Source organism: Suricata suricatta, chromosome 17 (assembly GCF_006229205.1).
Source record: "Suricata suricatta isolate VVHF042 chromosome 17, meerkat_22Aug2017_6uvM2_HiC, whole genome shotgun sequence".
Lineage (NCBI taxonomy): Eukaryota > Metazoa > Chordata > Mammalia > Carnivora > Herpestidae > Suricata > Suricata suricatta.
The window spans coordinates 47890764-47916796 of NC_043716.1; the positions used below are offsets into that span (position 1 = coordinate 47890764).

The 26033-nt window shown below is 38.5% G+C and overlaps 1 protein-coding gene across 1 annotated transcript in view; it reads right to left on the reverse strand.

The window, feature by feature from the left end:
• Positions 1-26033, reverse strand: part of ABCA10 (ATP binding cassette subfamily A member 10) — a 69174-nt gene that overhangs the window by 28565 nt on the left and 14576 nt on the right. The window contains 13 exon segments of the mRNA XM_029927694.1: positions 336-563; positions 1787-1906; positions 3520-3659; positions 4983-5073; positions 6374-6512; positions 6748-6867; positions 7061-7236; positions 7832-7942; positions 10163-10221; positions 14830-14998; positions 21164-21311; positions 22488-22673; positions 22897-23038. Of these exon segments, the coding sequence (XP_029783554.1) occupies positions 336-563; positions 1787-1906; positions 3520-3659; positions 4983-5073; positions 6374-6512; positions 6748-6867; positions 7061-7236; positions 7832-7942; positions 10163-10221; positions 14830-14998; positions 21164-21311; positions 22488-22673; positions 22897-23038 (1829 nt within the window).

Genomic DNA, 26033 nt, shown 5'->3' on the forward strand with positions numbered 1-26033 from the left:
TACTATAGGCACTGGAAAAACATTTGTGAAGAGAATGAAGAAATTAATAGACTCATTTCCTTCACATTCAAACTTTTCTGCATTTATTGACTACGGAGTTTTAAAGTAGTCTGATACTGGGGCGCCTGGGTGGCTCAGTCAGTTAAGTGTCTGACTCTTGATTTTGGCTTAGGTCAGGTTTGTGAGTTGGAGCCCTGCATCAGGCTCTGTGCTGACAGTGTGGAGCCTGTTTGGGATTCTCTCTCTGCCTCAGTCTCTGTCCCTCCACTGCTTGCTCTCTCATGCTTGCTTGGTCGCTCTCTCTCTCTCTCTCAAAATCAGTAAATAAAATACACTTAAAAAAATAAAGCAGTCTGATACTTACAAGGAAAAAAGAGGTTTCCTCTCATGTCTTAACTTTAAGAAGCGAAGCCTGGCCATTGCACACACCTGTCGTCTCCAGAGAGTTGCGGTGCTGACGGCCTCTCTCCATCCAGGAGGAGAACAAGGACCCTGTTGCATTTCAGACTGAGTTCCAGCATCCCTTGGCTCACTGACTTGCTCCTGTTTCCGAATGCCAAACTCTGTAGCCATGTAGTAAACCATTATAACGGGCTGTGTTATTTGTACTTTCTCTTTAGAAATTTGAAAGCTACACTAGAATATTTTGAAATAGGACTTCTAACAAGTTAAACTACTGATATCCGTAACTCTTACATGGAACATGTGTCCTTCAGACAAATATAATGGATCCAGTTCCAATGAGTGAGTAAATTAGTTTTTGAGAATTGGTTAAGGCGTCTTGGGAAGCATTTATTCTTGCATACCAATAGCAGCTAATTGCCAAGGGCCTTTTGTAGAGGGAGTTTTATGCAAAAACACAAGGATAAATGTATGTAATGGAGTTTCTAAAAGGTCTCCTCTGTCATCTGGAACTCCTCCACAGAATTACTGATGATTGACCTCCCCAGTGACTATTTCAGGACATTGGTTTTAAGGAATAGAAAGTCCATGAAAGACCTCCTCTTCAAATCCCACATATGCCACACAGCAGCTGTTGTGTTCTGGCTAATCACTCAACTTCTCCAAATCTCAGGTTTCTCCCTAAATAACCAAGTTATGGTAGGAATTAAGAGCAATGCGATCCAACAGCTGAGCACAATGCCTAGCAAATATTTAGCTCCGAAATTCTTCTAATGGTTCTTATTACAAACTAAACTAAGTGAACATATCCTCTTATCGAGTTATCTGTTATTAGTTAATTTATTAGCTAAGTAAGAGTACATTTTCATAGAGAATGGCAGTTAAGAGACAAAGCTAGGACTCATGACATTAGCAGGGAGCTATTGATGATAAAGGACAAGTGGGCATTGCAAAGGGGTGTGACAGTTACTGCCAGTAGAGGTAGACAAATGTTAAAACGTAATTACCTAGCACCAAGTCTGATTATGTGAGATATAAAATGATTATAAAACTTTTAGGAGCACCTTGGTGGCTCAGTCAGTTAAGCAGCTGGCTCCAGCTCAGGTCATAATCACGTGGTTCATGAGCTGGAGCCCTGCATCAGGCTCCCTGCTGTCTCCCCTCTGCTGTCTCCCCTCCCCGCCCCACCCCTCCTCCACTTTCTCAAAAATAAATACTACAAAAAATTTAAATAACAATAAAATAATTGTAATTCTTTTAAGAGTGGGTAACCCTATCAGACCTTCTAGGTAGAATCCCAAATAAAATCTAGAAATATGATAACACATGGACATTTCCTGGTTTTTTTCTTTCTTAATTTTCTACTAGATACACATTATTATACCTGGCTCGTCAATTGTTGATTTGCCTGCTAGATTCATGAAAACTTCATTCAGAGTTGTCATGGAAACATCATAATTCATTATGCCCTGATTAGAACACTTTTCAAGGTCACTGTAAAGATCTAAAAAGAAGATAGTAATAAATTAATGCAATTAAAATTGCTGATAAGTAAGTACATTGGAATCCTAAAGATTACTCCGAATAGATAAATATACAAGCATTTTCAAACTAAAGCTGCCACAATAATCCAATAAAAACATCCCAATATTCTCTTGTCCTTCAAATCAATTTTATTCGTTTACATCCTTTTTTGTTGTTGTTTCATAAACTTTAAAATTTCTTATAATACCATGGCCATGTGTGTGTTTGTGTAAGTATGTATGTCTACTTAAAAATTCCTCAAGGGGCCTTTCGGTGGCTTAGTCCGTTGGTATCTGACTTTGGCTCAGGTCATGATATTGTGAGTTGGAGCCTCGCATGGGGCTCTGTGCTGACAGCTCAGAGCCTGGAGCCTGTTTCAGATTCTGTGTCAGATTCTGTGTCTCCCTCTTTCTCTGCCTATTCCCCAGTCACGCTCTGTGTCTCTTCCAAAAATAAATAAATATTAAAAAATTGTTATTAAATTCATCAAGCATGGGTGATATTTCCTTCACTGCATTTTCTAGTTTTAAAAATGTTTTTTAATGCATTTTATTTATTTTTGAGAGAAAGAGAGACAGAACACAAGTGGGGGAGGGGCAGAGAGCAAGGGAGACACAGAATCTGAAAACAGCTTCAGGCTCTGAGCTGTCAGCACAGAGCCCGACTTGGGGCTAGAACCCACAAACTGTGAAATCAAGACCTGAGCCAAAGTCAGACTAACTGACTGAGCCACCAAGGTGCCTCTCTACAAAGCAATTAAAATGATACTTTATAAAGACTGTTGAATTACTTCCAACTGTTTTTTAAGAATAAGGTACCTTGAGGAACCTGGGTGGCTCAGTTGGTTGAGTGTCTGACTTCAGCTCAGGTCATGATCTCACAGTTCATGGGTTCAAGCCCCGCGTCGGGCTCTGTGCTGATGGCTCAGAGCCTGGAGCCTGCTTCTGGTTCTGTGCATCCTTCTCTCTCTGCCCCTCCCCTGTTCATGTGTCTCTCTTTATCTCTCAAAAATAAATAAATGTTTAAAAAAATTTTTTTAAATAAAGAATAAGGTGGCCTTACTCTTATGGGGCATCTGGGTGGCTCAGTCAGTTAAGCATCTGACTTCAGCTCAGGTCATGATCTGGTAGTCAGTGAGTCTGAGCCCCGGACTGGACTCTGTGCTGACAGCTCAGAGCCTGGAGCCTGCTTCCAACTCTGTGTCTCCCTCTCTCTCTGCCCGTCCCCTGCTTGTGCTCTGTCTCTCTCTTTCTAAGTTGAAATAAATGTTAAAAAAAACTTTAAATAAAAAAATAAGGCCTTATTTAATCTTAAATAATTTTTTTTGCTGTTTCTAAAAGGAGATATTTCAAAGCTTCATTTAATGCTGATAAAGAGAGCAAATCTGGGTTTTTCAGTGAAATATAGTCATGGAAATTTTCCTTGCTCTCACATAAGAACACACTTCACTATGTTGAAAACAGGAGGTAGAGCTCTTAGGGATAAATATTTTCATGGATCTGCGCTTTAAAACCCAACCGACAGAAGGCGGAGAACGCAGTCAGTGCCGTCGGGACCCTTAGCTGTTCTCTGTGTGACCCTGCAGTCCGTTACCTGGAAACGTGTTTGTTCTTTCCGAGGGCAACAGATACACAAGTTTCTCTTCACTTTCTGCTCTTAACTTGGCCTCAGGGATGTGCCGCCTAATGAGGGATGTGATTCTCTCTGGATCACACATTTCATTCCTGTGTAAGCTATGGTTACAAAAGAAGTAGAAGTCTTTTGAATTCTTCTCCAACGCCACGGCTCATTACGAGACAGTTTTCCACTAAATAATTTGGATAAATTACAGGCATCTCCTGCTAATTTCAGGACTCAGTTCCCAGAAATCAGATATTCTACTTCCAAGTGCTAAATGGTAACCACGTTTGAATTGTTTTAAATGGGGAAAATACAGGGTATTACATGTCAATCCCAACCCCCTGGTCAACTTCCTAAAATGTAAGTAAAGTGAGTTGAAATTTCAGTGTACATATAATATGGATGGATAGATAGATAGATGGACAGCAGGCTGACATGTAAACATATATACATATATATTATATGTATTGAGATATGTATATATAAAATTATAATAGGGTATAAGGTACATGAAACATTACTTCAGGATCATTAAAATTTAATAAGGTTTTTAATAATCAATTGTTTTCTTGCAGCAAATGGCTTCTCCTCATGCCAATAACTTGCTTGTTGATATGCTGTGCTTTCTAAATTATCCCATGGGATATTCTGACATCAAAGTTGATTCTGACATATAAAGTAGATTTGGAATACAATTTCAGACCTTCAGGGTCAACTGTTTCATTAAAAATTACTTGCTTTTTGAGGGGGCACCTTCCTTGGTGGCTCAGTCGGTTAAGCATCTGACTCTTGAATTTGGCTCAGGTCATGATCTCACATAGTTTGTGTGTTTGAGCCCCATGTTGGGCTCTGTGCTGAAAGTGGGGAGCCTGTAGGCTCTCTCTCTCCCTCCCTCACACTCACTATCTCTCTTTCTAAAAAATAACTTTTTAAAATTATTTGCTTTTTGAAAACATGATCATGAATTTTTATATGTTAACCAAAAAATGTGTTATTGAAAGATATATGGATTTAGAAATTTACGTGTTTAAAACCAAAAGACAACCAATAAGGAACACGTTAATGATGGAGATACATTATGTACCATTTATTGTAAATCAATTTCCACCAAATATTAGGTTGCCTTTTTAAACCTCTAGATGATTACAGGAAATGCCAGCCCTCATATCCATAGTCCTATTAAAAAGCTACACTCCCATTGGCACCTGGGTGGCTCAGTCAGTTAAGTGTCTGACTTCAACTCAGATCATGATCTCACAGTTCATGAATTGGAGCCCCACGTCGGGCTTTGGGTTAACAGCTCAGAGCCTGAAGCCTGCTTTGCATTCTGTGTCTCCCTCTTTGTCCCTCTCCTGCTTGCACTCTGTTTCTCTCTCACTCAAAGATAAATAAACATCAAAAAACATTTTTTTTAAGTTACTCCCAGGATACATTACCTTAAACGATATCCAACACCCCATTTTTGCTTCAGAAACGAAGATGACCCTGCACATTTCAGCTTCCCGTTAGACAGAACCACTTTCCTATCTGAGTAAAAAGAAAGAAAGAAAGAATAAATTATGCGAATTCCTTTTGTGGGTGTGGTCTCTGCTCTGGAGACCAAGACACTGACCAGATTTTTTAGTATGAATGCAGTCTCGATATAACTGAGCTCCTGGCTACAGCACCACTTCCCATCCCCACACCTCCTTGGAAGCAGGACTCAGAAATTCACTGCCTCCCTCACAGGTTATCCAGTGGCATAAAACGTTACAAGGAGGCCCAATTCTTCAACTCTCCCTTCATCAGATACTTTACCATATAGCTTTGCAGTGTTCTCCCACCATGAGCAAGGAGACCCCCTCCAGCCCTTGAGACCTGCCTCCACCATGTGACTTGCTTTGGCCAATGACATGTTAGCCTACTTTGGCAAGTAGAGGCTTGAAGTGGGCTTATGCGTTGGGACTTGGTCTCTAGAGCCTTAGTCCCTGCCATCAGAATGCCTGGGATAGTCTGCTGGGAGATGAAATACACCTAGAGTGGGGCTGTCACCAAAGTCACCTTAGGTCATCCAACTGGCCTTGCCAATGGCCATTCAACTACCAGACATAAGTAAGTGAACCCAGTCAAAGACAGGAAAATCTCTCTAAGTGAGCCCACCCTAAATTGCCAACTCTCCAACTTATGCACTAAATAAATTCTTATTGACTTAAGATACTAGGTTTGGGGATGGCTTGTTTCATGGCTTTATTTAGGCAGGAAGTAAACAACATGGAGGTAAAGTATATTTTAAGGAAACTTAGAATAGGATCATCCTGCGCATCAGACGGTAAAAATTTCTCTCCTTTTCACTGAGTCCATTTCTGACTTAATTTTTTTCAGATTCTTCTTCCATACCCTTTCCTGGCTTCCTGAAACTAGTCTTCCACCTGCCACTATGTCCTCGGCAGAACATTCTCCAAGCTTGCATCTTCACACTCCACACCTTGATTAGTGACCCAAGGATCCTTCTAAGGAAGCAACGAAGGCTTGTAAATTTAAAAAGTTTTCCCAGCTAAAAGTTGTTTCTATCCAACCACAAAAACTATATGAAAGTTAATATTAGGGTTTCAAAACTTTTAAAATGTACTTGTGACAAGGAAGGAAGTTACAGACAAGGAGATGCATCACGCACGGGTCTGAGAACTCATGGGAAGATCAGCATTCCTCCAGAGCAAAGTGCATCTTTAGAATGTCATCACACAAATGGACTTTAAGCAAGATTCTCTTAAAAAAAAATAGACTATAGACAATATCTCTCATGTTAAGCCCTTAAATAACTAATTAGAAGTAAGAAACCAAGAATCACCAGCCAAGAGGTCAGCCTCCTCCATGATCTGGGTACTGAAAAGGATCACACGGTTTGTTTTCCGTTCCTTCAGGAAGTTCCAAACTCGGTGCTTTGAAGAAGGATCTAGTCCAGCAGTTGGTTCATCCAGCAGCAAAACCTGCAGATGAGAAAGAGTAAGAAAGCATCTGCCTGATCCAAGTGAGGATCTTCGGAAAGTTGCAAGGAAACCCATATGATTCCTAGATTCAAATATAGCCTTCCAGGGGATTCTCCAGAAGCTTGTATGGTCCCCTATTACATATTCCTCTCATACTTGGTAATCAGAGTCTAGACTTTAATGATAGCATGGTATCCTTCGGTATACATTGATTTCAAGAGTTTTTCTCTCTTACCTGAGGATCCCCTAAAAGGGCAATCCCAAGTGTTAATTTTCTCTTTTGTCCACCGCTTAATTTTTTAGCAATGACATCTTGAATGTTTTGTATGTCCAATTCCATTATAACTCTTTTCACCTATTAAAAAAAAACACTTCTACATAATACAAAATATTTTACTTGAATCAGCTTTCCTAATAATTAAGGGAAGTCCACCCTAAGAACTTCATCAACTAAGCTTTATTTATGAAAATAAAGTAACAGTTAAAAAATATGGTCAAGAGCAAAGTAAATTATTTTCACAGCCATCAGTTTGAATATGTTCACCTACCTCTTGTTCCACTTCCCTGGAGTGAATCCCTTTTATTTTAGCAAATAGCCTAAGGTTTTCTCTCACAGTAAGAAAGTCAAATTGAATATCGAATTGTGGACAAAATCCAATGTTCATTCTAATTTCTTCCATGTTAGTTATTTCAGAAAGTTGGGTATTATAAATAGTGGCTGTTCCTATAAAATAGAAATTTTATTTTATTTTTTTAATGTTTATTTTGAGAGACACACAGAGACAGAGACAGAGTGAGGGGGGGATGGCAGAAAGGGAAGGAGACACAGAATCTGAAGCAGCTTCCAGGTTCTGAACTGTCAGCACAGAGCCTGACACAGGCCTCAAACTCATGAACCATCAGATCATGACCTGAGCCGAAGTCAGATGCTTAATTGACTGAGCCACCCAGGTGCCCCTAGAAATTTTAAAGTATTCAACACCAGGATATTAACTCTGTGAAGAGTGATAATATGGGATACGAGTTCAAGAAACCTCACATTTTATAATTGCATAATTAATGCATTGAGAAATTCAGATCATTCTTAACATAAATATCGGGGTCTATGGCAATGCCAAATTTACCTGGAATGAACAGCAAAGAGGAGACACAAACTTTATTGTGAATTTATATAAACATGGAATAAATATTTCCTATTCTAAGTTACTCAACTGTGTAAAAAACCTGCTTGATCAGCTGCTTATAAAATTATTTTCCTATAAACTATTAAAAAGAGAAAAAAATAATAAAGCTAGAGTTAAAAAAAATTGTTTCCTTACCTTCCGTAGAAACAGACAAGCCACTAAGAATGTTCAGCAGCGTTGATTTGCCAGCTCTGTTATGCCCAAGTACTGCAGTGACTTGCCCTTCATAGACGTCAAGAAATATGCCTGTTTTAGAACAAAAAGTGAAAGTTAGCCTTTCGACTATATTCAGATGGAATGGACCTTAAAAAAGTCATAAAAGTCAAATGTCTCTTAACACTTCATTTCTCTGGTATTCTGACATGTCCCCTATAATAGGGTATATTTAGTTGTGTCTATTTGTGAAGACAAATCCTTCATTTCTCTGGAGAAATTGGATCAAGATTGAGAAATAAATTTCTACCTTTCTCCCCACCCAAATCCTTTGAATGTCAACTAATATATCAATTTGATGCTAAAGATTAATAGAGCAAAGGCGACCAGGAATAAAGCCCAGTAAACAGAGTATTTGGTTTCCAGGTAAAGGAAAGCAGTTTGATGGAAGGAGGTTCTCACAGAGGCCCCCAGAGCTGAGACAGAAGGGCCAAATATGGAGGAAAGAGGTGTTTGTTCGGTATTTGGATGGAGGGAAGACCAATTGAGGAGAGGACCATAAAGTTTCCCCGGGCACTGGTCACTGTTCTGTTTTGTGTCACCAAAGGGTGGACATGGACTCTGGAGGGGTTTGCTGGAACCCAGAACATGTCATGGGCATTTTTTATGTGAGTGCTTAGGACTTGATAATTTTTTTCTTTAATATTTATCTAGCTCCATGAAGAAATTAAATAATGTTCCATTAGCACCCTAGAACTTTTAAGAGATTCTCCGAAGATTGACAACAGATGGAATTACATCGTCAGAGAATATAAAAACAAGGCAAACCACTGCCCAAAACAGAGGATGAAAAGTTCTCTGAAAGTAAAAACAATTGTAGTGATCCTTCAAGCTTGGTTTGATGAATCCAAGTCACAGATTATAAAGTAGCAGAAGTGGTGGGAATGCAGATTGATGCAGCTACTTGAAAACAGTGTGGAGGTTCTTCAAAAAAAAATAAAAATAGAACTGCTCTATGGCCCAGGAATTGCACTACTAGGTATTTATCCGAAGGATACAAAACTGCTGATTTGAGGGGTGCCTGGGTGGCTCAGTCGGTTAAGCGTCCGGCTTCGGCTCAGGTCATGATCTCACGGTTCATGAGTTCAAGCCCCGTGTAGGCACTGTGCTGACAGCTCATAGCCTGGAGTCTGCTTCAGTTTTTGTGTCCCCCTCTTTCTCTGCCCCTCCCTGGATCAATCTCTGTCTCTTTCTGTCTCAAAAATAAACATTAGGGGCACGTGGGTGGCTCTGTCGGTTAAGGGGCCAGCTTCGGCTCAGGTCAGATCTCATGGTTTGTGGGTTTGAGCCCCACATCGAGGGTCTGTGCTGACAGCTAGCTCAGAGCCTGGAGCCTGCTTCGGATTCTGTGATCCCCTCTCTCTCTGACCCTCCCCTGCTCATGCTGCCTCTCTTTGTCTCTCAAAAATAAGTAAAAAACATTAAAAATTTTTTTTAAATGCTGATTCGAAAGGGCACAGGCACTCCCAATGTTTATAGCAGCATTATCGACAACAACCAAATTATGGAAAGAGCCCAAATGTCCATCAACTGACAAACAAATAAACAAGATGTGGTATGTATATTTAATGGAATATTACTTGGTGATCAAAAAGAATATAATCTTGCCATTTGCAACAACATGGATGGAACTAGAGTGTATTATGCTAAGCAAAATAAGTCAGTCAGAGAATGAAAAATATCATATGATTTCACTTATATGTGGAATTTAAGAAACTGAACAGATGAACATAGGGGAAGGGAAGGAAAAACAATGTAAAAACAGAAGGAGGCAAACCATAAGAGACTCTTAAATACAGAGACCAAACTGAGGGCTGCTGGAGGGGAGGTGGGGGGGATGGGCTAAATGGGTGATGGATTAAGGAGGGCACTTGTTGGGATGAGCACTGGGTGTTGTATGTAAGTGATAAATCACTAAATTCTACTCCTGACAACATTATTACACAAATGTTAACTAACTTGGATCTAAATAAAATGGAAAAAAAACCCAGCATAATTAGTACAATCCCATTTTTTAAAGATATTACATATATATATATATATACACACACATACATATATATATGTACACACACACACACACACACACACATATATGTGGACTATCCCTCATAGTAGAAATGTGGGTTTTTAAAAAATTTTTCTTTTTATCTATATTCATTCTCTGATTCTGCACTATGACTATTTGTATTTTTGGGAAACAAAAAATTGTTTTAATTAAAAACATCATCAAAACAATGAAGTTCTTTTTACCTTGTAATGCTTGTACTTTTTGAGGCTTTCCATCATATTCTTTTTTAACATTTCTGATTCTGAAAGAGGAGAAAGCAACTTTGTGGTGAGTATTCTGATAACAGAGATTATGCTAACTGCCAATACTACCGTTTGCAACTGCACCTGCACCTCACAAGGCTAGGGTGTTCCCTCCATCAGGGCGTCCGAGGAGGCACTGGTGAAAAGCCATCCCACCCAGACCTGCTCATGTGCTTATTGAACTTGGCACTTCTTGTGTTCCAGGTACTGCCCTCTGTTTGCAAATGAAGACAAAGCCACCGTTGTTAGGAAGGAAAGAACAGGAGAGCCTTTCCCTCAGTCCTGCCCCCTCTCCAGCTATTAATTGTTCTTCTCCTCCACAGACAAATGTATCAAAATAGGGTCTCTATAACCTGTTTCCATTTCTTTATCTCACCTTTACTCCCAACCTAAAGCAACATAGCTTCTGACCCTACAACTTCACTGAAACTATCCTCAGGAGCGCCCAGGTGGCTCAGTCAGTTAAGTGTCTGACTTTGGCTCAGGTCATGATCTTGTGGACAGTGAGTTCGAGCCCTGCATCGGGCTCTGTGCTGATAGCTCAAATCCTGGAGCCTGCTTTGGATGCTGTGTCTCCCTCTCCCTCCGCCCCTCCTTTGCTCATGCTGTTTCTTCCTCTGTCTCAAAAACAAATAAACATTAAAAAAAGAAAGAAAGAAAGAAACTATCTTCAGTGAAGGCACCAGTGCCATTCTACTGAATCCAAGGGACACTTTCCAATCATTGTTTAATAGACGCTGCATTAATGAGGCGCCCAGGTGACTCAGTTGATTAAGCATGGTCTTAATCAGCTCAGCTCAGGTCATGTCATGACTTCAGCTCAGGTCATGATCTCATGGTTCACGAGATGGAGCCCCATGTGGGGCTGTGTGGTGACAGTGTGGAGCCTACTTCAGATCCTCTGTCTCCCTCTCGCTGCCCCTACTGTAGTCTCACATGCTCTCGCTCTCTCTCCCCCACCCCATCTCTTTCTCTCAAAAAAAAAAAACAACATTAAAAAAAATAGACACCATATTAAGTATTTGCAGGCTCTTTTCTTCAAGGCCTTATTTCTTTAGCTTCTACCTTCTTGATTTTCATATCATTCTCTTACTTTTCTGCTCAGCGTACTTTCTGGATTCCTTACACTGGATTCCACACTTGACCAACTATTTTTCTTATTCTCAAATCTCTGCTATACAACATTACCCACTCTTGTTCCTTCGACTCTTATTTAGATTCTAATGATTCCCAGATTTGTGTCTTTATGCCTTTCTTCAAAGTGTCAGAGGTACATATTCAGCTTTTTGCTGTATCTCTTCACCTCAAAACCACACACAGTATATTATTTTTCCCTCTAAGCCACTCCCACTTCAGTTTTCTATGTCAGTTGGTGTTTTCAGCATTCACTCAGGAGCACCAACTAAATGCCTAAGAAACGTCCCTGACTCTTTCCTTATCTCTTTCTCACCTCAACCTGTGGTCCACAAAATTACTATAATTTAACTGTTTGGATTTATGGATTTAACTTTGTGAAGCTACTTGAATTTGTCCCTTTATCACTTGTCTATGACCTTCCAGTCCAGATTTTTACCATCTCTCACTTCAACCTCTGAACTTGATGGTCAGTTACCCATTTGCATCAGCCTCGCCCTTTGTCTCCAAAGCAGAGGACACACCATGGACCACATTTCTCAGAAGTACTTCCCTGTATTGGACAGAGGAGAACTTGGGCAAGATTTGGAAAGCAGAAGTGAAGGCAGGCCGCTTTTCTCTGAAGGTCATGGGGGCAGACATATGGCCAGACCCCAGATTTGTAGCAGCTTCTCAGACTTTTTGACAAGCCCCACTTTGCTGCCACAGATTAAGAAAACTGGTGGGAATTTGCCCAGAGAATCCCGACATTCGCAGTGCTTTACCAGCCGACTTATTGAGACCCACCCATCTCCACACATCAGGATAAGGTCCTCAGCAGCTGCTCCTCTGACTTTCTGGCTACAGCTTTTGTGACCCTTCTTCTTCTATCCTTAATATTTTTATGAATTCCTCATTCCCATACCAAATCCTTTTACTTACATGGTATTTCCAGAATTCACTTTTCCTGACTGACAACCTCTGACATGTTTCCATTTCTCCAACTGTGTGGACTTCAAATCCAATCCACAAAGCTGTTGAACAAAGGTCTAGTTGTGTAATTCGCCTCCCTAAAATTACTTGGTGATTCTTAATTTGGCAAACAAAACCCTACATGATCTTATTTGGCCCATACCTCTTACGATTTACTTCTCCCTCTTCTCACCTTGTGTTTCGAGCTCAGAAATGTCATTTTCTTGTCATTCTTGATTCACCCACATTGCCTCTTGCTGTGCTATGTTGCTCACACCACACTTCCTGTTTGGAAGAGCCTTCACATGCCCCACTGCAATTTATGTGACCGAGACCTTTTCCTTCTGTAAGGCTTACCTCAACAGTTATCTCCTTCTGACCTTTTTCACCACCCTTAGTCCGGGCTGAATGATCCTTCTCTATGCTTTGTTATTCTCTGCATTCATCTCTACCACCCTTTTAACTAATTATCCACACAAGTGCCTGTTTCCTCCCAGGCTCTGCCTGTCCCTAGGTTAACAACCGTCATGAATCTTTGAATCCTAGATCTGGCAGAGGGCTTAATGGATGATGAATAAATGAATAAAGTAACTGATTTGTTGCCAGGAGATAGGAGAAATAGTCCAGCCCAGACTGATCCGAGGAGCTGGCGTGAAGCATGTTGGGCTATCAAGTATAGAAGGAGGAACTGTCAAGGTAGATGACAGAGTGTGCAGGGTTTAGACAGGCTACAGCTCTCGTATGTCCCCAGGAGTCCACTCAGTTCATGTCAATGGGGATCTACCACCCTGGAATAGGATTGCTGGTGGCTTCCACTTAGGTGAACCGAATGGCCACACGACCATATCCATCTTCATTGGCCCCTGGATGAATGTGAGTCAGGGTTGGGTTCTGAGCATTTACTGAACCATGTTCCTGAAAGATGAGCTTGTGGCCTGACTAACATAAGTTAGTCCTAATGCACCTTTTAATTTAAGTAAATGTTTTGGTGACAACACAGTCACTGTAAGTTAGCGGTAAGGAACATGATAAACTGAAGTAGCCATATAAATTTTCACATTGGTGCGAGGGCTTAAAAGACTACTAGAAATGGCAGAATTTGAGAAGTTCCAACTCCAGGAAATAGAGGATTTTCTTTTTGATCTTTCCATGTCAGGTTTAGTTTTCTCCTTTCTCTGTCACCTTCCTGCTCATGTCCCTTCCTATACCTTTGCCAATCACCATTGACCTAAGTGTTTCAAAATAAGTGAACTGATATGGGAGTATCTGATTGAATTTTTTTGGGATATTCCTAATAGCAAACAGTCATTGAATGCATATTTTAGGCCAGGCACTATTCTCAAAGCTTTACACGTGGTAGCTCATTTACTCTTTATAACAAACTTTCTACCAGTATTATGCCCATTTTTAAGATACAGAAACTGAGGCAGAGACAAGTAATTCAGCTGGGATCACAGAGTTAACAAGCAGCATGGTTTAAATCCATGGACTACACTGTAATCACTATGCTCCGTTTTCTCCTGAGAAAACTACACGTAAATGGAATGTCATTTAGGAGTATTTCTCAATACTCTCTTTTAATAAAGAAGCAAACATCTAGAAAAGCATGCACTGAATTATGATGAAATAAAAAATCTGGAAGTCATTGTCTATATATCTTCCTGGGTTTTCTTGAAAACCTTTACTAATGCTTCCCTCTGCATTATTTATTCTTTCAATAAATCACATCCTTTCAATTGATTACACCCATATGGATAAAGATATAAAACTAATATGTGTCCAATTCCAATTATGTAACACTCATATTTAACTATCTCACTGATTCTTTAAATTCCTCAAGAACAAGTCATTATACTGTTGAACTACAGATTTCTTAGAAATGAAGAAAATGAGGTTCAGAGATTTCACACAGGTTAGCAAAAAGTTATAAAGCTGCTAAATTATGAAGAAATCTTTGATTTCAAAACCATAATCCATACACTCCCTAAAGGCAGATAATCTAAGTTTGAAATGTGTGTGTATCACATGCACTATATATGTACATACCTACTTATAATGTGTGTGTATTAGAAGACAATGCGGAGAGGAGATTAAAAATGGCAGGGATAGGAAGTAAAAGATAAAGAACAAGAAAATAAACAGGGCTACTGAATTTTGCTGCTGACAATATCAGCAGCAAAATTTTTATTAATTTAATTAATTAATTTATTTAGAGTAAGAGAGAATAAGAGAGAGAGCAGGAGAGATTGCAGAGAGGGAGGGAGAGAGAACCCAATGCGGGACTTGATCTAAAGGACCTGAGCTAAAATCAAGAGTCAGATGCTTAACCAACTGAGCCACCCAGGAGTCCCAGTAGTTACTTTTAAAATGATGAATGAAAGAAATTTAAAATGATGGCAAAAATACCTGAAAGAATGGAACTTTCAAAAGCACATCATCTTTAATATTTGACCTGTGGTTGATTTTTCTGTACCCTAGTTTATTAAAATTTTATCTCTCAGTGTACATAATTTGTTAGTTACCTTATGGCTTCTTTTCCATGGAACTCTGGAGGCACTGGTTCAAAAGAGTCATCAGGGTAATGCTCAGGATTGATTTCGTCCTCAAAGACTTTGTGATGAGTGCTTTGATGTTTGGACCAAAATGAAGACTTTAGGAAAAACAACGGTGAATGCCGGCGGCCACCTTCATCTGATCAATCAAGGTGCGTATTGTTAAATACTGAGTCAACCATCTATATCAGTAAAGAATGACATCTGTCCTAGTGAAACTTGTTGCCAGTTCTTTCTTTCTATACATTAATGATTTATGTTTTCCAGGTTTTTAAAAACCTTTTCTTAACACTTACTCATTTTGAGAGACAGAGAGACAGAGAGCCAAGCAGAGGAGGGACAGAGAGAGACGGAGACACAGAATGGGAAGCAGGCTCCAGGCCCCACTCTGTCAGCACAGAGCCCAATGCAGGGCTCAAACCCACAAACTGTGAGATCATGACCTGAGCCAAAGTTGGATGTTTAATGAACTGAGCCACTCAGGTGCCCCTAAAGCATTACAAGGATTTTAAATTTAAGACAGTGTTTTGGCCTTTGGTAAATTCTCAGCTCTGGTTCATAAAAATAAAAAAGCTTGTCAAAGAAAATAAAGTGGTAGCTGTTGGAAATCATATGAAACATCAAGGACTTCCTCATTCTCAGAATCTCTAGACACCTGGATGCTTAAAAAGAGAAGTTGTATAAACTGATTCATACCATCGTACATGAAGAAATATTATCCGGATAACATGGAAAAATAAACATTGAAAATAATAAGCATATCAGTCACTAAAAACTCAAAGTCAATCTTTTCAAAGTCTGAAGAATAAAACAAAATGGAAAAAATAGTTATTAATAAGAGAGAGGTAGACAAGAGGCTGGATAATTGCTGGCATATAGAAAATGGGTAAAAAGGAAGAAAATTAAAATTAAGGGATAAGAAGTGGCAAGATAGGAAATATTAAAACTCCATAAGGAAAATGAAAGAAATACAAATCAAACTGTTTCTGCCATGTCTTCATTTATTTTAAGTAAATTTTCTTTCAACCACATAGAAAATCCTTAAGGTTTTTAATGGCCTCATGAAATTATGCAAGGAATTTCAAGGATCTGCATCAAGGTAGTTCATATCATTCCAAGGCAAAATGGGCTTTATGTATAATTGATTAAAAATCATTTGACATTTAAATGGACTTACAGTTTAATGGTAAGAAAGGAGAATAGAGTAATAATTAATAGAAATTTCAGTTCTGGATCTAAAGATCCAAAGTAAATAAAATGAGATGGCATTTTAATGATGTTTCCACAAAATGGGAACTTGTTAGTGATAGGAGGAGGAAAGGGAATTGATTTTTCAGAGACTACAGGATAATTTAATCAATAGAGAATCATGTCACATGACAAGCTATTATTGGAAGCTAATATAAGGGGATAGACTTGAGAAACTACAACCCAACAGAAAAGTTAAGGAGGAGGAGATACAACATACGACTTCTAGAAATACAAAAACAGACAATATTGGAGATATACAGAAAAACATATGGGAAAGGTCTCTAGAACCTTAACGTCTTCAAAAAGAGAAATGAAAAGAATCCTGTGTTGTAGTTCTAGAGATATAATGTGGGAAAGCAGAAATGCTCAAGAGTGAAAATATGTAGAAACATCTAGAGCAGAACTAGCCGGAAAGGGATGTTATACTTTGAAAAAGCAAAGGAAACGTTTTCAAAATGGGGGGAACTAAAACTGAGAAAGAAGTTCATGTTATTCATAGAAATTATGACATTTAAAACAATACATCAGAGGTTGTATGAATTCTGTATACTCCTGTTTTGCTGTCCTAATTAAGTGGCATTTTCTCTACTTGCTCAGGAGTCAAGACCAGAAGCAGGAGCCCCTGTCCTCCCCTCCCTTTCTCACTTCCTCCAGTTCATATAGAACTAGCTGCCACATCAGATTGTTTCTCATGCCTAAGTATCTCTTGAGTCTGTCCTCCCCTCTAAATTACACTGGTCTCCAGTTTGCCACCCTCCACCCCAACACAGATCATTACAACATCCACCTGCTTTGAGCCCATCCCCCACACAGGGGCCAGAGTGATTTTCCTAAAACACCAATCTCATCAGGGAGAGGTCCTATAGAAATTAGATCAATCTCTCTCTATTTCCTGCACCAGAGGTTCTAAGGCTCTTGGATTACTTGGGCAAATAATATTTTTTAAAATAAATATATTGCATTCATTAAGGACAGTTGAAAACCTCCTATCTTGCTAGGATCACCACAGCAAAAGAGAAAAAAATATTTTCACTGCAAAAATATAGATATTTAAAGGCTATAATCTCACCACATGAAGGACGACTTCCAAATGAAGAATTCAGGGCGAAAAATAAGTTTAACAGGATTTCTCATTTCAACAAAGACAAGGGGAAACATTGCTGGGCCATGACCACCAAACCTGGAACTGCTCTAGAGGACCGAATCCCAAATTCTGCACAGGACCCATCAAGGTACCATGAACAGACACCTATGGAGGGACTTCATTGGGGGTTAACCTCAGCGTCTTTGGGATCTCTACATTCTATATTACCCTGTGTGTAGCTGTGCACGGACATGTGTATTTGGGGGAAAAATCTCCCCTTCTAATTTCTTGTTAGCTGGTTATTAATTCCTACCCTAAAACCACATCTCACGGCAAACTATGCACTAGCTCTACCTAACGATTTTTAATTTCCCCTACACTCCAGCTGTCTCCCATTGCTGGGCACACATACTGTTCCTTTAGGCTACAAAAAAATTTTTTGCACTTTTGTCCACCAGGTAAACCTTCTTATCCTTTACATGCAACTGAGGCTCTTTCCTCCAACCTTTTCCTGACCCACCAACCTTGGCACTCAGCCTCTCACAGAACCTCCTGCGATCCTCTCCTATTACACTTCCTACGTTACATTTAGTTACTAATTTACAGAAGTGTTTCCAAAGCTACCTATGAAACGCTGCTCACCCAGGTAAACTTTAATAAGCAGTTTTGTGTTAAACAGATACACAGATGAAATCTGATATCTAATTAGTTTCAATTTCACAGGAAATTTTGGCTTAGAAAAAGAATTATAAATGTAAAAACATTTAAATATAACCTACTCTCAAAATGTGGGTTTGAGAGATGATTAGAAACATTTGGATTAAAGAATATACAGAGTACCGAAATAAAGGGAAGTGAGACTAAATCAAATTTGTGGGGGAAAAAAAGGAGGAAGAGAAGGGGACGGTAGAGGAAGAGGCTGAGGAGAAGTGTTGGGGGGAGGGTGAAGGAGAAGAAGGAAAAGAGGAAATATATTTTTTATTGGAAGCTGAGGGAAAAAAAGAGGACATTCTTGTATTCCTTCATCTTATATTTATTGAAGACTTCTTAGGCATCAGGTGGTCTCTGGTTGAAAGAACACACTGTTTATCCTGAAGAAATTTAAAATAGGAAGACAAATATATGCATTGATTTATTTCACCAGAAATTTCTTGAATACCTACTATGTGACAAAGACTACTCTAGATGCTTGGAGATATCAGTGTAATAAGCAAGCATCTTTTCCTCGGGAGATGTACATTCTAGAGACAAAAGACAGGAAATTAACAATAAACATAATGAATATTGAATTCTTTGTAGAGAAAAAAAACCATAAAAAACCAAAAAAAAAAAAAAAAGAAAAGAAAAAGAAAAAGAAAACCCCAAACAGCAGTGTTACTTTCAAAGTTTTAATGCAAATTCTGCTAACTCTGTTCTTGGGTCAGGTGATTCACGTCTCCAGACCACCGTTTGGGCATCTCTAAGATGTGAGGCATGCACCAAAGGTTGAACTAAATACCGACTGTTAAAATGTTCTGGTTACATTAATATAGGAAGAGGGAAAATTAATTCTGTTTTCCTAGACATAAATATTACTTCTTTTGTCTTCCCATAGTAGAGGACGGAGGGTTAGGTAAGTACTTGAAAAGAAAAGTAAGCTCATTATGAATGTGCAGAGAACTGAATAACAAAGTAGATATTTACCTATTAAAAATACAAATTAAACTTTATGGAAATATTAGAGAAAAAAGTATTTTTTAGGTTTATTTTCAGAGAGAGAGAGAGAGAGAGAGAGAGAGACAGAGAGACAGAGAGCGAGAACATGAGCAGGAAAGAGAGGGAAAGAGAGAATTCCCAAGCAGGCTCCACACTGACAGCACAGAGCCCTAGGCAGGGCTCAAACTCATGAACCGTGAGGTCCTGACCTGAGCAGAAACCAAGAGTCAGATGCTTGACCAGTTGAACCACCCAGTCACCCCCAAATTATTTTAAATGTAGAAAAAAAACCTACAAAAATTGAAGACAAATAGGTAATATGGCGCTGAGTTGTCGCAGGGGATAATTAAATTCAGAGCCCTGACAACTATGTCTCCCTATATTCACAATGCAGAATTCCGATTTTACCTGCTAGGCTCCAGGGCCTTGCAGGCTAAAAACTTGATAAGCAATGGGTAAAAGAGAAAATAAGAAATTCCAAAAGGAAGGAAGATGATGAGAAAATGGAGATGAGTCTAGCCCCAGTTTGGCTGGGGACACTTTGAAGAAGGTCAGCAAAAAGGAATTTTTAAGACCACTGCCATGCATGTGAACAAGAGAGTGCAGATCTGGAGGCTAAGGTCCATTTTGCAGGTGGATACCACAGTAAAGTTTTCCAATTACTCTTTTTTTTTTAATGTTTATTTTTGAGAGAGAGACAGAGACAGAGTTTGAGCAGGGGAGGGGCAGAGAGATAAAGGGAGACACAGAATCCAAAGCAGGCTCCAGGCTCTGAGCTGTCAGCACAGAGCCCAATGCGGGGATCAAACACATGAACCATGAGATCATGACCTGGGCCGAAGTCAGATACTTAATCGACTGAGCCACCCCGGGCGCCCCTAAGATTATTCTGACACTAGAATTAGCTGATTTTTTACTGTGACCCACACAAGGCAAGAACACATATTACCTTGGTTTTCAGGGGTTCCATATAGTATATGCTACTTTTTGTTTAAAGAAGGAGTCTCATTTAATTTTAAGAACTTGTTTATTCACAAGAATAATTTTACCAAATAATTTCAAAGGTAACTTGCTGAATGCATAAGAAGTGCAGTATTTCAAAATGACAGATGATGAAATTTTAAAATGAAATTATATTAATGGCACACATGACAAGCATAGGGGATAAAGTGCTAAAATAATAGTGTAATAAAGATAAAGAACATGAAACAAATAAAAGTCTAAAAAGAAAACATAAATAATTTAAAAATAGAATACCTGGATTAGAAACCAGGTAAAGAAAGACACCAAAATAAAAGGGTTTGAAAAGGACAGACCTATTCATACTCTGACACATGAGAAGGAATTTTGAATGAGTACAGTTTGTGGATTTTATGTGGGCAGAAGGGAATATAAGTGTATAAGTTCCTGGGATTATATATGTATTCTATGTAGGAATTTAGTAATAATTTAATAATAATTTAAAAGTCATTTGTAGAGTTTATTTTACTAACTTTTATAACACTATTAAAAGCATTCTTGTTAGCTGATCGTAAAAAATCATAAAAAGAAAGGCACTGGGGTGGCTCAGTTGGTTAAGCGTCTGACTTCAGTTCTGGTCATGATCTCACAGTCAGAGTTCGAGCCCTGCATCGGGCCTGTGCTGACAGCTAAGAGCCTGCAGCCTGCTTGGAATTCTTTGTCTCCCTCTCTCTTTGTCCCTCCCCTGCTCCTGCTCTGTCTCTCTCTCAAAAATAAAGAAATGTTAAAAATAAAAATATCATAAAATGAAAGAAAAGAAGAGGTCATCCACTAACTTTATTGAACTGTGTTTTTCCTTCTTATTTCTTGAGAGGCAGAAGAACAAGTTTAGTAGAGCCAAATATTAGCAAGAGCTATCTAATGAATTATCTTAACATCCATGAGTTCGATTCAAGCCCTAATAAGTATCATCATATTCAATAGCTGTTATAGTTATTTCCTTTTCTCTCCACCTACAACACACACACACACACACACACACACACACACACACACACACACACACCCTATCTTTATTAAAAATAAAACCCAAAGGAAATACAAGTTATTTTTAACCAAAATGTTTTAACCAATTAATTCTGGCCAGACCATTAAATAGGGGGATGAAAATGAGAAAATTCTATTATTTTGAAACTTTTTCCTTTCCTCTGCCATCAGAAACCCTTCTTATATTACAAGTAGACACATATTAAGACATTGCCTTACAAGAAGCATAATTGCTTTAAATTCAACTTTAACCACCATATTACTTACCAGGCAAAACTCGTTCAAAATATAACATTAGTATCAGATAGAGAAGAGTGTCGAGTGCCAAAATGAAGAAAGTACCCATCACCACATGTGACTCCCCGGATGGATCAGGAAAAGTAACATCGATCAGGTAATAATCCATGTGTGAGATCTAACATCAGAAAGAATAAAATAACAGGTAGATGAGCCTATAAAGCTAACGCTGTTTTTTTAATTAACCAGTGCTGCATAGACAAATATAATTCATATTTTAATAGCTCTTTTTAAAAAAAAAACACAGTGACATTGTCTGTAGTGTTGCTTTTTACAAATAAAATTGTTTCAAGAGTGGGAAATACTGTAGAAGAAAGTAAAACAACTGAAGAATAGAAAGTTAATTAACTAATTGATTATCACAGAAGTTTTAAAGAAGGACATTTAGAGAAGTGGACAAGGAACCAAAAATAACATACTCTAGGAAGAGAAACACAGAGTGGGCAGTGAAATTAGAAGACATTTAAAGGAAATATGAAAATGCTAAGGATAAGATATTGTAGGAACATGAAAGGATCAAATAAGTATTGAAGACTTGAAGAGGCTAATTTTAAAGATAACAAAGATAATAGCTCACATCCCCACAGCAGGTGTCAGGGACTGCTCTAGCATGATGCGTGTATAATAACACAATCAGCTCTCACATTTACCGCTGTGGAGGTGACTTCTACTGACATCCCCATTCTGCAGATGAAGAAGGGGAGGCTCCAGACATCAAGGTTACCCAGCTGGTATGTGGGCAGAGCTGAGACTGATTCATGCATTCTGTCTCCACTCATTACTCGTAACCTCCACATTTTATTGCCTCTTTAAAATGGGGACACAATCAGGGGCGCCTGGGTGGCTCAGTGGGTTAAGCGTCCGGCTTCAGCTCAGGTCATGATCCCATGGTTCATGGGTTCAAGCCCTGTATCGGGCTCTGTGCTGACAGCTCGCTCAGAGCCTGGAGCCTGCTTTGGATTCTGTATCTCCCTCTCTCTTTGACCCTCCCCTGCTCACACTGTCTCTCTCTGTCTATCAAAAATAAATTAAAAAAACATTTAAAAAAATGGGGGCATAATCAGTAAAAATGAGTAGCCAGACAATGGTGTATTATTTTTCTACTTTAAGTTTTCTAGGATTTTTACAAATGATCCATGTGCTTTGTTTATTACTTTGATGAGTAATCACAACAGAATACAGCAGAACTTCTTAAAATAGAGGGTGACTGATCACTAAGTTTCATGAAGTACCAAACTCTTCAATAATTTTGAAAATCTAATAAATAAAATTAAAAAATCCTTGTGTTCTTTACCTGAGCCATTCCAGCAATGAAGGCAAAGGGGCTAAAAAGACCCAAGATCCATCCCAAAGATGAAGGAAGTTGTCTGTACAATACAGTGAATCCCAGACATCCCCAAAATATAGTGAAAAGAAACCCAACCAAACCGGTAAGGACAGGTTTCTTTATCAGCACACTCAGGAGGAAAGCCAATGCTATCTGAAGGAAAAAGAAAAGAGTTCCAATTGGTATATATTTTTTCCTTTGAGAATCACTTTGAGCAATATTAATGAATTTCTCTCATTGCCACAAACTTTCTCAAAACATATAGAAAACAGGATACCAAATTAGTGACTATGCCACACCAATATTCTGAAGAAACATCATTTGTTCATATATCTGAGGTGTGAAGCAGGTAAAGAGATATGTTTTGTCAACTCACCAAAGACAGGCCATACAGGACAAAGAGCGTGACTAATACCATGAAGCCAACGATCACTACAATTTTGATCAATGTTATGATCAGAGCCATAGAAATTGACAGGATAAATACGAAGCCGGCATACACTAATGCCCAGGAGAGCCTACGGTAGAAACAACGTGTTAATTCAGAATATCACACACATGTAAATGTTTGAAGAGGCAATATAATATGCACAATGGCTGTGAGGACAAGTTCTGAGAGCAAACACACCAAGGTAAAATTTACTCTAAAACTGGGGTTGTGCACTTTCTAGCCACGCGATTATGGGCAAGTGACTTCTCTTTTCTTACCCTCATCTATAAAATGGAATGAACAGTAGCTGCCTCATATGGTTGGTCTGAGAGTTAACTAAGTTCATTAGAGGGTTCATTACTGTGCAGGAACACGTCAGCTTCTCTGTTATTATAATGACTTCCCAACTGTTGAATGAATTTAAACATAGTATAACGGCATTTAATCTGATTCTTGCAGCCAACTGACTAAAGAAATGAAATGGAAATACATTAATCTCATGTTTAAACTTCCTTATACTAAGTTTCCTTTTGGTATAAAATTTTTCTTAATGTTCACTTGAATTCTCTCAGATTTAAGTAAAGCTCATTTTTTTGTTTTTTTTTTTATCCTCTTATGACTTTTGACATTAACCAGTCAGTGTATTGTTTTTATGAATCACAATACCGCTGTGTACCTAGGAAGCACAAAACTAAAATAAAGCAAGAGGTCTCATGGGTGTTAGTGTTGAACAATGGTGATCCTATATCACAGTAGCCAAAGCATGGTTGTTTGTGAAAATTTGTGGAAAGAGATGGAAAGATACGTTTAAACATGAAAAGGGTTTTTGCTTTTAAAAGCTGACCTTCCATGAAAATACTAATAAACTGACAAATACCTTCTATATTTACATAGGGCTTTCAGCTCCAGTGTGACACTTTGTACAAATAATGCATTTTAAATCCTTTAATATATCTTGTGTAGTACATAAATTAAATTGTTATTACTATCACAAGTGAATAGCATTTTCATGTATTCAAAAGGCAAGCTTAAATGATTATAGCTTTTTATCCAAAGGATGCAGGAGTGCTGATTCATAGGGGCATATGGACCCCAATGTTTTTGGCAGTGCTTTCAACAATAGCCAAATTATGGAAAGAGCCCAAATGTCCATCCATGGATGAGTGGACAGAGAAGATGTGGTTTATGTATACAATGGAATACTATCCTGGTAACAAGAAAGAATGAAATCTTGCCATTTGCAACCACATGGAAGGAACTGGAGGATATTACGCTAAGTGAAATAAGTCAGTCAGAGAAAGACAGATATCATAGGTTTTCACTCGTATGTGGAACTTGAAAAACTTAACAGAAGACCATGGGGGAAGGGAAGAAGAAAAAATAGTTTCAAACAGAGAGGGAGGGAGGCAAACCATTAGAGACTCTTAAACACAGAGAACAAACTGAGGGTTGATGGGAGGTGTGGGGGAGAGGGGGAAATAGGTGATGGGTACTGAGGAAGGCACTTGTTGGGATGAGCACTGGGTGTTGTATGTAATCTACCCCAAAACCAAGAGCACACTGTATACACTATAGGTTAGTACCTTGCCAATAACTCATATTTAAGAAAATATCCAAAACATATAAGGAACAAGACTTAATCTTTTTTTTCATATAGTTTACTGTCAAGTTGTTTTCCGTATAACACTCACTGCTCTTCCCCACAAGTGCCCTCCTCCATAACCGTTATTCCCCTTCTCCTTTCCCCCTCCCCCTTAAGCCCTCAGTTCAATTTCAGTATTCAAGAATCTCTCATGATTTTCTTCCCTCCTTCTCCCTAACTCTTTTTTCCCCTTCCCCTCCCCATGGTCTTCTGTTAGCTTTCTCCTGTTAGACCTATGAGTGCAAACATATGGTATCTGTCCTTCCCCACCTGACTTATTTCACTTAACATGACACCCTCGAGGTCCATCCACTTTGCTACAAATGGCCAGATGTCATTCTTTCTCATTGCCATGTAGTATTCCATTGTATATATAAACCACATCTTCTTGACTTAATCAAATAAAATCTGAGGGAAAAAATGATTGTAGCTTTCTGGTAAGGAAAAACTATAAATAGAACTACCAAATGATCTAGCAATTCTAGTCCTGGGTATTTCTCTGAAGGAAATTAAAACCCTAACTCAAAAAGAGATCTGCACCCCCATGTTTATTGCAGCATTATTTACAATAGCCAAGATTTGGAAGCAACCTAAGTGTCCATCAATGGACAAAAGGACAAAACAATGTGATGATAGATAGATATCTATACAGACATACAGATAAACACACAACAGAATATTATTCAGCCACAAAAAAAGAAGGAAATCTTGTCATTTGCAACAGCATGGATGGATGTTGAGAGCAATATGCTAAGTAAAATAAGTCAGACAGAGAAAGATAAATACCACATAATCTCACTTATTGTAGAATCTAAAAGAAACACGCACACATGCACACACACACACACACACACACACACACACACACACACACACACACACACCAAAAAACAAACTTATAGATACAGAGAACAGATTGATGATTGCCAGAGGATAAGGTGGGGAGCAGGCAAGATGGGTGAAGGTGACCAAAAAGGATGGACAAGTTATAAAGTAAGTCATGGGAATGTAATATGAAGCATAGTGACTATAATTAATAACATGGTATTATCTATTAGAAAGTTGCTAAGAGTGGATCTTTAAAGTTCTCATCACGAGAAAGAGATTGTAAATCTGTGTGGGTGATAGATGTTAACTAGACGTACTGTGGTGATCATTTCATAATATGTACAAATATTGAATCACTATGTTTTGCACATGAAACTAATATTATATATCAATTATATCTCAATAAACAATATCATAGTTTTCCTCTCTCATGCTCTCATTACTTACTTTGAAATTTAAAAAATCTTTTATAAAACTAAATACCTAACAATATTATTCAATTAATTTTTGAAGATAGGGTAAGTTTCCATACATTAAAACATCTACTCCTAATAATGAAGAGTATTTTTTTTTTTGGAAAGAGCTGGTCATAGACGGAGGTAAAGAGAATATG